Here is a 15,073-nt window from a genome sequence, read left to right on the forward strand (position 1 = left end):
CTGTGTTACACTAAAATGTGACAGCATATAGTTCTGTGTAAAGTTTACACAGAACTATATGCTGTCACATTTTAGTGTAGTCGTTCTTTACACTGTAAACAGATGACTGTTTCTATGACGACAGTCCCTCATTTCATACTTTCAGCTATTTGGCAACGAACGCTTTATCCGAGTTAGTCGGGTCCCCTTTGCGGTGATGTTCCTTAAATAGGAAGATAATGACCTCTCTCATCTTTAATTTTTGTACCATCTAATATGACATGTTCATATTACATTTCGTATTGACCTTCATGTCCTTAACTTTGGTGGAATTGGTTTTGACCAAAAAAAAAACCTTTGGCTTGCACTACACTGTGAAACATCTAAAGATCAGCAAAGATCACCATAAATAAACACCAATATCAAGATTTTAGAGTAGTGTCCTTTCTGATATATTTCATTTATTCAAATCAAATATACAACATGACAAGTAGTCATGATGTATATTTGATTTGATATATGAAATATATCAGAAAGGACAGTGGTGTGCTTGGGGCCATCCTACATGGTACTAAATTTCTATTTCAAGCAATCTAGATACATTAAATTTCTCGTTTCTACCCAAATTTCATCATAAGGAGTCTGAAATTGAATCGTTTCCGTTGATATTTACAACGGACTGAAAAAAGCGTTGTCTATGTTTAATCTCAACCAAACTATCTAGGTGATCTAAAACATGGCATCATAAAGTAAGTATAATTATTTCGAAGTTGAGATGTTTTAGTTTCAGAGAAGACGCTATTTTCAGCCCAATGCATTAATAGCAACGAAAAGACCATTTAAGGAGGTGCGTTTGTATTGAATTATCTCTGTCGTTTAAATAAAACAGATCAGCAGAAGTCAATCAAATAAAAAGTGTTACCCCGACTGGTTACACTCTCTTTCCAAGAAGTCAACTGAGCCGAAAGTAGAACTGTCAATCTTTTCTTCAATTTAATAAAATGACTCATTTCCGTTACATATTCGTCTAATTAGATAGCATGTATAACTCAGATTAAAGTATGCATGTACATGTATATTGTTTATTTTCTGTAAACTATCTTTCCAATCTAACACATTCACACAACATTTAACATAATAATGAAATATTCATATATATCAATAAACCTCAAACAATAAATGAGTAGGAGTGATCAAGCCTTTCATACACACACAGCGGTAGAGTTAGTTCATCTTGAGTTCAAATCTGAGCCCCGGGGCGGCCTTGTAGCGGAACGTCCCTGTCCACATCTGTCCCTCGGTGTCCGTAAACTGACCGGTCCCTTCCATTCTGAAGCAGAGAAAATACGGACGTCTCAACGGATGGAGATATGGTCAACGACCCTTAACTCGTGTACAAGTCATGATGTGATCTACTTAGAACAGCTCATCAATGTTCGACCTTAACATGTGCTTCGATTTGCTACATGTAATAGTCTCTAAGAGATACTTTAATTTAATTGTTAAAAGATATTTTCTCTCTATTTTCCTATATGTTGATTCTAGATGTTTTTAATTAAGTGTTACGTTAACGTTGCATGTAGCTTTTCATAAATGTTGATGATTTTTTCGTTACGTTCATAGTGTCTGCTAAAGATAAGTTTAATTTTTTCATATAGATTCATTTGATATCGCTTATATATTTGTGATGTAAGTAAGAAATTCAATGAATTTTTAATGCGACAAATGTTGGGCTTGTTCAGTGAAATTGGAATTTTTTTTTTTAAAAATCACATCTTACTTATTTTCGTTGAACTGTCCTTCGTAAAATGAATTGTTCTTCCAAGTGTATTTTCCTTGGCCGTGAAACTGATTGTTGACAAACTCTCCCTCGTACAGCGCGCCTGACGGGTGGGTGAGCTTGCCCCTCCCATTCATCTTGTCCCCTTTCCACTCCCCCTCATACACGGACCCGTCCGTCGTGGTGTGGACACCGTAACCGTTCCGCTCCAGTGAACCGTCACTACCATGCTGGTATTCTCCATCTGTAACAGGCAAAATAGAAACACAAATGAATCGTTCTGAAAAACAGTAACTTGCCTATTTTAATTAAAGCTTAGGTATCACGGGTAATTGTTAACTATTCTCAACATGGAAGTTACATTTCATAGTTGATTACGGGGTAAGTAGTTTTATCGATCGTAAACTACCGTAAATTATATCTAACAATTAAAAACTGTGTCCGAATACCATAATCTACATTTCTTTTCCTGTAAAACTATGCAAATGTTTTTGATATCAGTTTTGCTGATTCATTTAGATTCAAACACGTAATTAACTAAAATTTATGTTTCTTAATTAACTTCAGTTGTAGGTTGTTTATAAAGGTTTCTGAAACTGTTAAACTATATTTATCAGTTTTACGTTTCTTAATTATAGTTTTCGGTCATACTATAGATAGTTGTCATATACTTTACAATGCAATTTATGTTTCACAATTGTTAACTATACTTCGCGGGGGTGTTAAGGAAGCATATGGGCAATTTAGCGTCTTATTTTGACTGTAATATTCAAAATCGTGGAATAAAATAATTATTTTGAATAAGGTCAAAAACTTAGTATTATCCTTTAAAATAGATGTCAGTGCAATAAAATCGGGTAGTACATTACTGCCACATTAGTGCATTATCACGTGACAACTATAAATAGCTTACGTATATTCCTTAACATAAAATGAGATGGAACAACACTACCCCGCAGTTTCCAAAATAAAATAAACATACCAAGCGAAAGCAAAACATATCAGTGTAATCAAAACCGCTGCTAGAATCCTATGTTTTTCCTTATTAAAAAGTTATTCATCCGGTTCTTGTAAAACCTTCCCAACTTTTATATAGTTTGCACGGAAAACGGCAAATTGCATCAAAACAACACACAACATGGGATTCTAGCAGCACTTTTCAATTTAAGCATTGATCAAACTAACGATACGTATAAAATTTCAAGTTCAATATATACGGGGTAGTGTTGTTCTAGTCGGATTTTTATATCGTAAACAACGACAGAGGAAAGCCTGGCCGAGAAAGAAAAGCAAATTTACATACCTTTTAAAGAATGATTGATAAAACTAACATCTCCCCCAGTATTCTTATGTTCAATTTTCAATAAATCACACCACAATACTTTATCAGATTTCTTAGGTAAGTTATATTTTGAATATGTTTACAATGCTTTCCGATCAAATTCACACGACATTCAACTTTTAGTCATGACGTCATCAATGTGTAAATCTACGTAATACAAACTAATTTCTGGAAAAAATTGTCTTCAGTATTTTTTATTTGTTTTTGATCTACGTTTCGTTGCTTAGATATTTGAATATGTACATAATAATAAAGATTTGTGATTTCACAGAATTACATGCAACACAGATTCCATATGCTTCCTTAACACCCCCGCGTTTGAAAACAAACATTTTCAACTTCAAGCATATTACCCGGTAGTTTATCTGATAGTTATCACGATTTATTGGGTATGATTAACGAATGTAACCTAAAGTTTTTGACTAAAGACTTTTAGGCGGTGAATTCACAAAAGGGATAAACTGCGGTAAAATGGTTTATTAATGAAAACTGTAAGACTTAGTGACGATCTTGAAGTACGGTTTATACATGTAGTTTGTTAATTACATGTATAGTTTAATTATACGCACGGATGATGTGAACTGTTGATTAACGTCATAGAATAATATAACAGTTACGGTCCGTAAACTGTAGTTTACAGTCGGTAAACCTTACCACCATACGAAGAGGGTATTTTGAGGATCTTGAAACATGTTCAAATAAACTATTCTTATTGATGGTTAATACAGTATACGTACTGGCTATTTCACGTTTCATTTCATGTATCTGAGATTACAAATTTAGGTAATATGTAATGAATATGTAATGAAACTACACATTTATATATATAATATATAGATACAGTTTGTTCAGCTATAAACTATTATTTAGTGAAGAAAAAATTCATAAATTTATATTTTTATTTTGGGAATTTTCCTATGTTTTTAACAAAGAGCTCTTCTTTCAAAGGAGATCAATACAGCCTAAATATGGCCAAGATTACCGAGCCCTCTTAAGTAAACTTGTACAATACTAACCATATCTGTCTCCATTGGGGAAGATGTAAACCCCTTTGGTAGGGGGTGGGGGTGCTTCTTCTTTCTTCTTGTCTTTTTTATCTGCAATGAATACTCAGAAGCTATAATTTATCCATCCATTGTTTGGAAAAAAGAAATTGCTTTCCGTTATTAAAAATTTCACATATGAAAATCTTATTGTATCTCTTTTATATGGTGATGAAATTCTCTCTCTCTCTCTCTCTCTCTCTCTCTCTCTCTCTCTCTCTCTCTCTCTCTCTCTCTCTCTCTCTCTCTCTCTCTCTCTCTCTCTCTCTCTCTCTCTCTGTTTCTTCATTTACACACACACCAAGTACCAAAATACCAAAAAACAAACCCAACAATTTCTACGACTATCTACTGTGTTAATGACTTGGTTTCAAAGCTGCGGAACCTTATCATGTTTTACCAACAAAGCCTTCATACATATGCACTCTATGATAAATAAGCACGGCAAAATGCCGACTTCAGATCCGTATACAAAGCAATTAAACAAACAGCACCAAAGACCTAAGAATCATGTTTCATCTAATAAAAGATGAGTGCTTTATCTCCCTTATATAGGTCATTGTTATGACGTCAAATCAAATCCCTTACCACTCTGATCACTGTCTAAAGACTCTGCAAAGTACAAAACAGATTGACATTTTTGACTGAATAACAGAAAAAATGAAAAAGATTTTTGCCATCTTGATATCATTTGCTAGGCTTTTATAAACCAATCTCAAAAAGAAGTTTTGAACTGTTCATATATCTCACTCAGTATTTTATACGTAATATTGCTACAGTGCACCCCTCAAAACTTTTCAAATTAATTTTTGTACAAGCTAAGAGCCTGTGGATTTTTCTTCCAATACATCTACATTCAACTGTTCTGTGTATGGTGCATTGCCAACATAACACAATTGGCACATTGCCGTAAATTTATATTTATGTAAAAGCGGGTGTCAAAAAAAGATTGTGTGACATTTAGAAGACCTTCCCAGAGGACAATTCACCGGAGACAACATCACCCACACATTGAGTTTACAACAGTCATAACGAGTACCAGGGCGTGGATTTAGGTCAAAGGTCACAGTCTTAGCTCCTTTTGAGTGGGACTCATTGACTACAAAAATGAAATGCTAATATATTACTTTACAGATATGACAAGACTTGGAATAAACAGGATTAGTCTCTTCAAATCACATGTGAGTCAGATCTTGTTAAAGTTTGATCAAGGGCTGATCATTGCTGGTATTGGGGAATAAGTTTTAAATGATATTAAGGTTAGAAATGTTTGTTCCAGTGCATACGTTTTTCAAGGACATAAAGTCAATACCAGTAAATTGTAGTCATGTTTATGTTCCTGCAAGCGCATCCAAATCAATAGCTAACTTGAAAATTCTTATATCAATAATATTTAATCAAGTTGCAAATAGCTCAATAGAATGTAAGGCTAATCCTATTTTCAGACAATATTACATTAGAAAAAATTACAAAAGTTATTAAGTCAACAACTACATATACACTTACATGATGACCTATCTATATTACGGTACATGTTTTGAAATGATAAATAATAGCCAAATAACACAAAAATGATCATTTCCAAATGATGAATTGTTCAGTATTACTGCTTATCATGTAGTTTAATCAAGTAGAAAAAAAAGCAGTAAGGAATAAAAGCAGAAACTAAATAATGCCATTTAGTAATTTGAAGAAGGTGAGCTGGAGTCAACAATTCAATAAATCCAGATAATAAAAAAAGGTTTTATAGATCTGTATTAAATACAAAAGCCCAGTTAATGAATTAGAAGAATGTCATAATTTCAAAAAAATATTAATTTTATTTCTTCATGTGTTAATTAAGCTGCCCAAACAACCCTGATAGCAATATCCTATATACAAAGCTTTTATTTGAGAGAAAAAAAATAAATTTAGAAAATATACATCAAGAAGTCAACAAATCTTTCAACAACTTAAACCTGAGAGAAAAAAAAATGTTTATGAATGTTTCTTGTGTGCCAAAAAATAGAATTTTTATCTTCAGATTGTTTTTTTTTTTCATATACAAAAACCAGAAATCTTTCTTTGTTAATCATAAGAAAAGAGTCCATCATGTCATATTTATGACAATCCTTGCTATAAAGTAACATACTTAAAAGATTTTGTCAAAAAGACTTGGTCAATTATCACAAATGTACATGTAAATCAAATTTGACTGCCTATCAAATGCACTCATGTATGCTACTAAATCATGCATACATGTCTTGTTTGCTCAAGAAGTCACATTAGTTAGGAAGAGTTAAACCCAAACATATTTTATTATTCTTACCAGCTAAATTTTCTGCAAAACAATGTTAGAAAAATATGTTCACATATAAAGATAAGTTCCTGTCTACACTTAAGGCCTACATATACATAAATACATTTAAGACGCCTTTTTAGAATGACACTTTTTAAAACATGTGTTTCTACTTTTAAGAAATCTATGGTATCTATTATATATCGAAAATTTTCTAGCAGCTCGATATTTTGATTGTTAAAGAAAAAGAAATTCATTAATGTATCAAATAATGAGGCTATGTACGATGCCTTTCCCGTTATAATGATAAATCAACATGCGTCTTTGTTATAATTTTAACAAAAACACGATCAAATAAATAAGTTATTGTTGATCATAACAATAAAAAGCTAATGCATACCAGTCGGCATTTTCAGTGTTTACGTTATATGGAGGCGGCCATTAATTTATTGGTGACTATGGATACCATATTGGCTGCACATTTTCGGATTTCAAAATTGATCTCAAATTTATTGAATTTTTAATGAATAAATTATCTGATTGTTTTATCTGATATTATTTGGAAATTATTACTGAACAATTTTATAGCATTATAAATCAGTCATTAATTCGAAACCTTCGTATCAGAACAACTTCCGCTGACATTGAGTATCTTCTGAGTTTGACGGCGCTGAGACGGCAATCCGAACTTGCCATGCTTCGTCCACAGAACCTTACACGGGTGTTAACAAAATGCAGGCGATCAAGTTCGTTGCCGTTAAGGACGCTCTCTTCAAGATCGGTTGTTTTCACAAGGGGCATTAGGTAATAAATGTAAAAAGTCAACGGTAGCTGGGTGCAGTGGAAAGTTATATGTTATCAGGTTATGGGTTAGGGCTATCGTTAGGATCGTTATTTCAAATGAATGAAGATTGATAGCTTGTAACCGAAGTACATTGTAACAGTTTGTAGAATAATATTTATTCTAACTTTAAATAGAAAGTGCTCAGTACCAAAGTCTTGGGGCTGATCTCTGTGGAGGTCACACATGCAGGCACTGGTTTCTGTAAAAAGAAAACAAAAAAAGTACCCTAAAGTACCAGTATAATAACGGAAGAGGCGAGTTAGTAGAACGAGTGCCTGTGAGCGCTTGCCGAAATTTGTGTTGTGGGTATAGGGAATTTAGAAGAGCGCTCGCGTTCACCTGCTCTGCCGAAAAATGTCAGGTGTCTATATTTCTGAGTTCTGTGATTTAAGTGCCTTCCGCCCATGTTTAAATTATCATAAAAGAGAATGGGACTAAAAACTTGTTCGTTGCTTTACCATTGAAAATGAAAATGATTGCAAATCACAGAAGGAAAACCGCAATCCACTTAATACCTTGTGTTATTATTAGACTATGGGGTAAACTTTACCACAGGCACCAGTGCCTATAGAAAGTCTTTGAGCCATGTGATGTAAGACCTATCAAGTATCAAGTATCAATAAGATACTCAGAGTATCTGGTTTAAAACTTCTTATTAAAATCTTGGTAGGGATTTGATTTGGCTATATTCACCTTCATTGAATCTCCAGATGGTCCATATAAGAAAATTCTAACCAAACATTGATCACTTGAAGTTGTTGCAGTTTAAAACATCATATCTAAGAGTCTTGCCTGCTACAGTTTTGCAGGCCAGTCTTCCTTCTGACAAGTTTAACGATTTTTTTTTAAATTTTCTCCATTATATAAGGTGATTCCAAGAATTTATCCAGCTGATGGGTGTTTTTTTTAAAAGGAACTTCTGTTTTTGTAACTTTTGAAATCAACGGGTTCCACTTAAGTCATTTTAAAGTTATATATCAATATACACTTCTGTGCACCAGCATCAAGCTTCCTGAGAATGACAAGTGAATATACAAACTCTATAGGTTTTAGGAGAATCACTGTGGATAAGAAATGCAGATTATATTTCATAAAATAATTTAAATGATGTTTTTATTGGAAAAGTGGAAGCTGGTGAGACACAAAAACATGGCAATTTTATCTTTGACAAGTGGGTGAAATGGGGCAGAAATTCCTGACATAAATTATGAAGAACTAACATTAAATTCATGAAGGATCAGCCCAAAAATCAAGCTTAGTGAAGATTACAAAGTTTATCTGAGTGTAATGCACATTATATTATTGGGTGTAATGTCAGGGCATGTCATTAGAAAAAAAAGAAGTTTCCTTTGACACCAGTTGACATGTTATATTCCTCCACTTAATCATGTTTATGTTATGATTATTGGTTGTTTGTCACCAAGAAGTTCTATTCTAAAAATAAATATGCATCCTGGTGAACATTTTATTAAGGAAATAGCCACATCCCTGTCAAATTTAAGTTAAGAAATGATATGACGAGATGCTATAAGATTTCAACCTTGACAGAAAGTTGGTTGGTTGGATTTTGAAACATGCTTGTCAATGTCCTTCATGGTGCTTTTAGAAATGATGAATACATCTCAAGTTTTCAACAATAACATCATAATTTGAGGGTGAATTAATTACACCAGGGGTGTGGAGAATTTTAACTTTTCATTTGGGCATGCTCTTGGAACACTTCAAAATATTAAATAATTTTTCAACAAATAGTTTAAGCACCAGGTGACCTGGTAGATGCATTTTGATGTTCATCACTTATCTTATAATTACTTAAAAATATTAGTAGATGACTTTGTGTAAAAGATTTATTGTTACATACGTGATGGTTGTGGAGTAACAACTAGTATAAATATTTCTCCCTGAGACTTGCATTCTGATCTTGCTGATACTTTTCTAATCCATTGAGGATTAAATGTTTTCTTTTTACTACAAAGTTTATCTATGGTATTAACTGTATAGCAGATTAAATTTGTTTGTTGCATCTTTTGATTCCTTTCTAGTCTTCTGTTTATTTTCTTTCTGTATTAGATCTTCCACAGAGCAGATTACAAGATGAGGTGCTTTATATTTTTATCAAACCTACATTACTGGTACTTGTGATGTCTCGCACATCATCAAATTTAATAATACCATGTACGTTTGATACCGATAAAATGGTGATTGTCAATTAGTCATGTTTGCTTCTGGGTTGTTTGAATGCATTTGTTTATTTCATAGACTTATTCAACACGCTTTTTGTAATAAGACTAGATTCTAATCCATCTTGAATGTAAACAACTAAGTAAATTCTATCTTATTTTCCCTTATTTCCAGCAAACTGAGGGGTTGTTCTCAAATTTCAAAAGGAAGTAATCTTTTAAGAATATCAGAGAGCAATGTATTCAACAGATATTACAGCTCCGAAGGTAAATAGTGTTTTCTACAAATCCTATTCTCTTTCATTAATCTTTTACCTAGTGATAAGCATGGCGGTGCATCTGTTTCATGTACATGCATATGTATTGTATTGATAGTAGATACTGGATTGTATTATCTGGAAGGTAAACAAAGAATATACAGAGTACTTGTTCTTTAATTTTAATGTATATATCTGATTACGAGATGTACTAGCATGTTAAACTCTTGTAGATTTACCTAGCCATGTTAAAGTAGTGCTCCCTGCCCTGTCCCCCACTATGGAGACAGGGACGATCAGTAAATGGCAGAAGAAGGTGGGGGACAAGGTGTCAGAGGGGGACCTGCTGGCTGATATAGAAACAGACAAGGCCACAATGGGGTTCGAGGCATCTGAGGAGGGATACATTGCCAGGATCTTTGTAGAGGAAGGAACTAAGGATATTCCTATTGGAAAGGTATTATAAATGAACTGATAAATCATACTTATGAAATATTACAATTATACAATCAATATTCCAAGCAAATTGTTTTAATCAATCTTTGCAGATAATTTTTATTAAAGAAAGAAAAGATAGATATTAATTCTTTAGCACCATTCCAGAGCTCTTTTTAAGGGCTACTTGACCATTTGAAGTATATTGTACCAGTAAACAAGTGCTAAATATTGTTGCATTAATTTTGATATCTATTATTTTAGTTTTTGGATTTCTATGTTACACATACCTTCAAACATGATATATATTTTTAGCTACTGTGCATAATAGTGGAAGAGGAAGGTGACGTGGAAGCCTTCAAGGACTACGTACCAAAACCAGAAGATGACCAGCCACCAGGTGGCCTTCCAGAAGCTTCTAAACCTGCCCCCACACCACCCCCTCCTCCAAAGGCAGCACCCCCTCCACAACCCCCCAAGGCAGCAGCCCCACCCCCTCTCCCTCCCACCCCCCAACCACCAGCCCCGGCAGCAGCTTCTGCACAACCAGTGTCAGGGGGTGGCATTCCAGCGACACCATTTGCTAAAACACTGGCCGCTGAGCGAGGGGTGGATCTTGCTGTAAGATAGTTTTTTGTCTCTTAATAAATTGTCATGGTTGTATTTTTGTGTTTATTGTAATGTTTGTAATTGATAAATCTTTACAGGACAACTTCTTATTTCCCCTTATCTGATTGTTGACTGTGATTGTTGTAGATGGTTACAGGAACTGGTCCAAATGGAGTCATTCAGGCGGACGATGTCCTGCGATTCCAAGCACCTGCCGTACCCTCTGTTGTAGTCACACCTGGGGCAGAGTACACAGACATTGAACTCACCGGCATGAGAAAGGTAATGGGTATAGCCTGTGTGGGAAATTGAAATGGAGAATGAAATTTAATAGCTTTCGGGAGTAAAGAGTCTTAAACTGGTAAAATTACCAGCCGTAGAAAATACCTGTTTTACAATTAATCATTGTCTGAAAGGTTCACATTCATTTTCATTTTCAGACAATAGCCAAGCGGTTGTTGGAATCTAAACAAACTATTCCTCACTATTACCTCACAATAGATGTCAACATGGAAAATGTCATACAGTAAGTTAACATGCCAAATATTTCTTTTTTGCAATTGATTATTTCTGCTTTAGGAGAGGTCACAAAATATCTGTTTCTAATACATTCATTGAATACCAAAATAAAAGAAATCCAAAAGAATACCATAATGTATAAATGAAATGTATTTATGAAGGATTTGTTGTATTACATTCTCTTTTTTTTTTTTACAGATTAAGAAAAGAACTAAATGAGGTTCTTTCGGGAGATAAAATTAAGCTTTCTGTAAATGACTTTATAATCAAAGCCTCGGCACTGGCATGTAAGAAAGTACCGGAGGCAAACTCCGCCTGGCAAGGGGATTTCATCAGGCAGTAAGTAACACCAAGCTTTCTCAGGCTGCTCCCATATAACGGGCAAAGTTCATTATCATGATATCTTCTTTTGTCTCAACTAAACAATTGTAAACACTTTAAAAAGAAATATCATTAATGATTTTAAAAAATGAAGAGAACAGTGCAAGCTTACTGTATATACATGAAAAGTTTATCATCCACTGTTGTATTGAGATTATATGGCAACTTTTGAGTTTCACTTTCTCTCTAACAGATATAACTCTGTGGACGTCAATGTTGCCGTAGCTACTGATGCTGGCCTAATTACCCCAATAGTTAGCAGAGCTGATATAAAAGTAGGTCACTTAGTATAAAATAGTTTAAAGTTTTCTAGAATACAAACTTTACTTAGTTATTTAATTAAGCTCTAGATGACCTCTTGATCTATTAGAAAACTGAAGTTTGCTCTTCAGTAGACTCATTTAAGAACTATCTACAATGATCTTTCAATGATAATTAAAACCTGAACAATCAAAGTTATTATTGAGCATTTATACCAATCCATGATAAGATAAAGTCATAAAGCAAAGGGAAGTGAAGAGCACAGATAACTGTTCAGGCAAAAGAATTCTTGACTCCCATTTGTGGTGATATAAAATGTATCTACACACATGTGTCCAGGACATACACAGGAACTTTGGAATTTTCCACCAGACTTTTGATTACATGTAACTATTGAGTTCTCTTTTAGGGACTTTCCAATATCAACCAGGATGTCTTATTATTAGCTGCTAAAGCAAAAGAGGGAAGGTTACAGCCACATGAATTTCAGGTAAAGTCAAATATATAGATTTAGAATACATAAAACTCTATTGAGCAGTATATATTAAAATATATCATTCTAGTACTGGTAGTTCATTTGCTAGCACGCACATCATTTTTGTCATTATATTAAAAAGACTTCGTAATAGGGATATTTCCTCCCAGTATAATTAGCTAACATTTTATCACTGATAATATTTTCTTTTGAGACAGGGTGGAACCTTCACAATCTCTAACCTAGGAATGTTTGGCATTAAATCTTTTTCGGCAGTCATCAATCCTCCACAGGTAAATGAAACAGTTTGTTTTCAAGAAACAAAGTGCCAGATTAGTACCTGCAGCTGGTACAGATGGATATTCCTAGATATGAAGCAAAATATTTCTATGTCTACTAGGATATAAACTGCTTTTTCAATTCTATCAACAGGCATGCATTTTGGCTGTTGGTGGAGCAGAAAAGAGACTCATTGTTGATGAAGACAGCAATACAGGGTGAGTTGCTAACACATTTTCAATATAGTTTCAATTAATTGATTAAAAACATTTCTCTCTCCTGAAATTTTTTAAGAAATAATTGAAATTTTTCATGCCACAAACCAGATATCTTTATTTGTGTATTAATTAAATCTTGCGATAGACCATGTTATTCTCTTATTTACATGTACTGATGGGTATTGACTGTATTTTGCTACCACAGGTACCGCGCGGCCAGCATGATGTCAGTAACCCTCAGCTGTGACCACCGCGTGGTAGATGGTGCAGTTGGAGCTCAGTGGCTAGCAGAGTTTAAGAAATTCATGGAGAAACCAGAAACCATGCTGTTATAGCTGCCATTAGTGAGAGGACTGGAAGAATCATTGTAGTGCTAGGGCCCCCTACATCTAGGAGTCCTTAATACTCTAACAAATTTTCCTGGTGACAGAGATTTAACATGCTGTACACAATCCGTGAAGGAATCTCAAATGAAAAGAAATTGTTGTTGAACTATGTTAAGAGTTTTTGTTTTGTTTTTTAATCAAGTGCTGTTGGAGACCTATATATACATTTACGTGTATTTATTTCATTTTTGTGTCTAAGGATGAATAATGAGTTTGAGCCATACAAAGTTGAGTTATGGTCAAGCCATATAGTATTTACTCTGCATTGTTTTTATGTAAAATTCATGGATAAGTAGAAATTAATAAATGTACAAAATTGTTGTTCTTATCTTATGAATTTTTAAAATCCTTTTATCTTTTTGAAAGAAGAACCATTCTAAATATGACTTGAATAGAGCTATAGAAGTATTATTCTATAATGTTATTCATAGTTAAAATGAATATGATATATTGTTGATGGCTATAATATATTGATAAATACATATCAGTGGTAATAAGCTTCCCTAATTGTCATTGGAGCTCACTGAAAGATTTGAATAGCGGTTTATTTTTGGAAACTTCACCTGAATCTCTTAAAGATGACGTGAATTCATAAGAGGATAAGGTAACAAATTTATTTTCCACCACTCCTCAACTGCTACTAGGGTTTATATGCAGGTCCAGAAAGCTTTCCAATGACGCATTCAGGTTGCGTAATCTTTAATTTCATAGGTATTTAAATTATCTGGTACTGATAGTGTTGCCTTACTTCACGTGTATATCGAAAACGTGTATCGTTCATGCAGAGTGCACATCGTCTGCACCATGGCATAGTGCAGACCCCGGCACAACATCCAACATAGTAAACAAACGATAGTCAATCCTAAAGTAACAGCGTGTTGTCATTTTCATTGGTTTCTACATAACTCCCTTACAAGAAAATCACGAACTATAAAAAACATTTTTTACAACGTCTCTTAATTAACTATCTCAAAGTAAGCAACGCAGACTAGCAATTGAAAATATGGGTTTGGTTAGAAAGAATTTAAGGTGGTATGGGACATTTGTCAATATTAATGTGGATTAATTAAAGTACATTATAGTTAAAATACTTTCAACATTTTAGAATTTTCAAATTTTACAAAATTTCACAAAAAATACGTTTTAAAAATTTTTGGTAGAAAGGTAGAAATTTTAATATTCGAACTCCAGAGTGAAACCTCTAACCCACTGCGTTTATAGCTATAAATATCATATCTAAAAAATTAAGAAAGATTCGATGGCTATTATTGTTGACTACTCAGCCCCCTTAATTACTTATGTTCTAGTACTTTATAAGTTCCTACCATGTTTATGTTACAAATCCTTGTTTTATCCTTGTCACAATATTGTAATTTTTCAAGTTACATTCTGAAGTCGGTAGACCAACAAAAACAGGTCACCCGATACTACTTTTAATAAGGTTCATTAAAACTAGGACTAGGGAAGTTCAGGGACGATTTCTTCCCCCGGGTACATGACAGAAGAATGTCCCCTCCCAAATAGTTCTGTAGCGAGACGTATTTAACCAGATAGCCTCCTCAATTACCGTAATAAATGATAGTATACGCAATTTGAATGATTTATAAAATTGAAGCTTTGAGACATATTGACAGACAAACAACCAATGATGACTTGTTAGGGCATCAATCTCTCATTTACTTGACTGTTACTAATATTTGTCAGGGATACAGATTTGATATTGCTTTCTTTCTCTTTAATTCGTATGTTTTGGAGATTGAAATCATTGGCACAGTCAAGCTTAATTTGTATTTTTTTCTGCAACATC

The 15,073-nt window shown here is 33.8% G+C and overlaps 2 protein-coding genes across 3 annotated transcripts; one reads left to right on the plus strand and one right to left on the minus strand.

Moving 5' to 3' along the window:
• Positions 1-1,047: 1,047 nt before the first annotated feature.
• Positions 1,048-6,898, minus strand: LOC105317496 (MORN repeat-containing protein 2). Of its 2 annotated transcripts, none has more exons than XM_011414148.4 (4): positions 6,823-6,898; positions 4,118-4,198; positions 1,760-2,003; positions 1,048-1,309 (listed from the first exon to the last, which is right to left on the minus strand). In XM_011414148.4, the coding sequence occupies exons 1-4, from the start codon at positions 6,830-6,832 to the stop codon at positions 1,204-1,206; spliced, it is 441 nt and encodes a 146-aa protein (XP_011412450.1). In that variant the 5' UTR covers positions 6,833-6,898; the 3' UTR covers positions 1,048-1,203. The 2 variants fall into 2 exon arrangements, with proteins under 2 accessions (XP_011412450.1, XP_065941212.1); XM_066085140.1 differs by lacking the exon at positions 6,823-6,898 and adding an exon at positions 4,733-4,850.
• A 144-nt stretch (positions 6,899-7,042) lies between these two features.
• On the plus strand, positions 7,043-13,587 carry LOC105317497 (dihydrolipoyllysine-residue acetyltransferase component of pyruvate dehydrogenase complex). The gene is made up of 12 exons (XM_011414149.4): positions 7,043-7,226; positions 9,622-9,713; positions 9,937-10,160; positions 10,454-10,759; positions 10,895-11,029; positions 11,188-11,273; positions 11,465-11,605; positions 11,841-11,922; positions 12,318-12,398; positions 12,602-12,676; positions 12,816-12,880; positions 13,086-13,587. Exons 1-12 carry the CDS (start codon positions 7,117-7,119, stop codon positions 13,213-13,215), a joined length of 1,527 nt encoding a protein of 508 aa, XP_011412451.3. The 5' UTR covers positions 7,043-7,116; the 3' UTR covers positions 13,216-13,587.
• Positions 13,588-15,073: the final 1,486 nt, after the last annotated feature.

The sequence above is a fragment of the Magallana gigas genome, chromosome 5, assembly GCF_963853765.1.
Source record: "Magallana gigas chromosome 5, xbMagGiga1.1, whole genome shotgun sequence".
In the NCBI taxonomy this organism is placed as follows: Eukaryota; Metazoa; Mollusca; class Bivalvia; order Ostreida; family Ostreidae; genus Magallana; species Magallana gigas.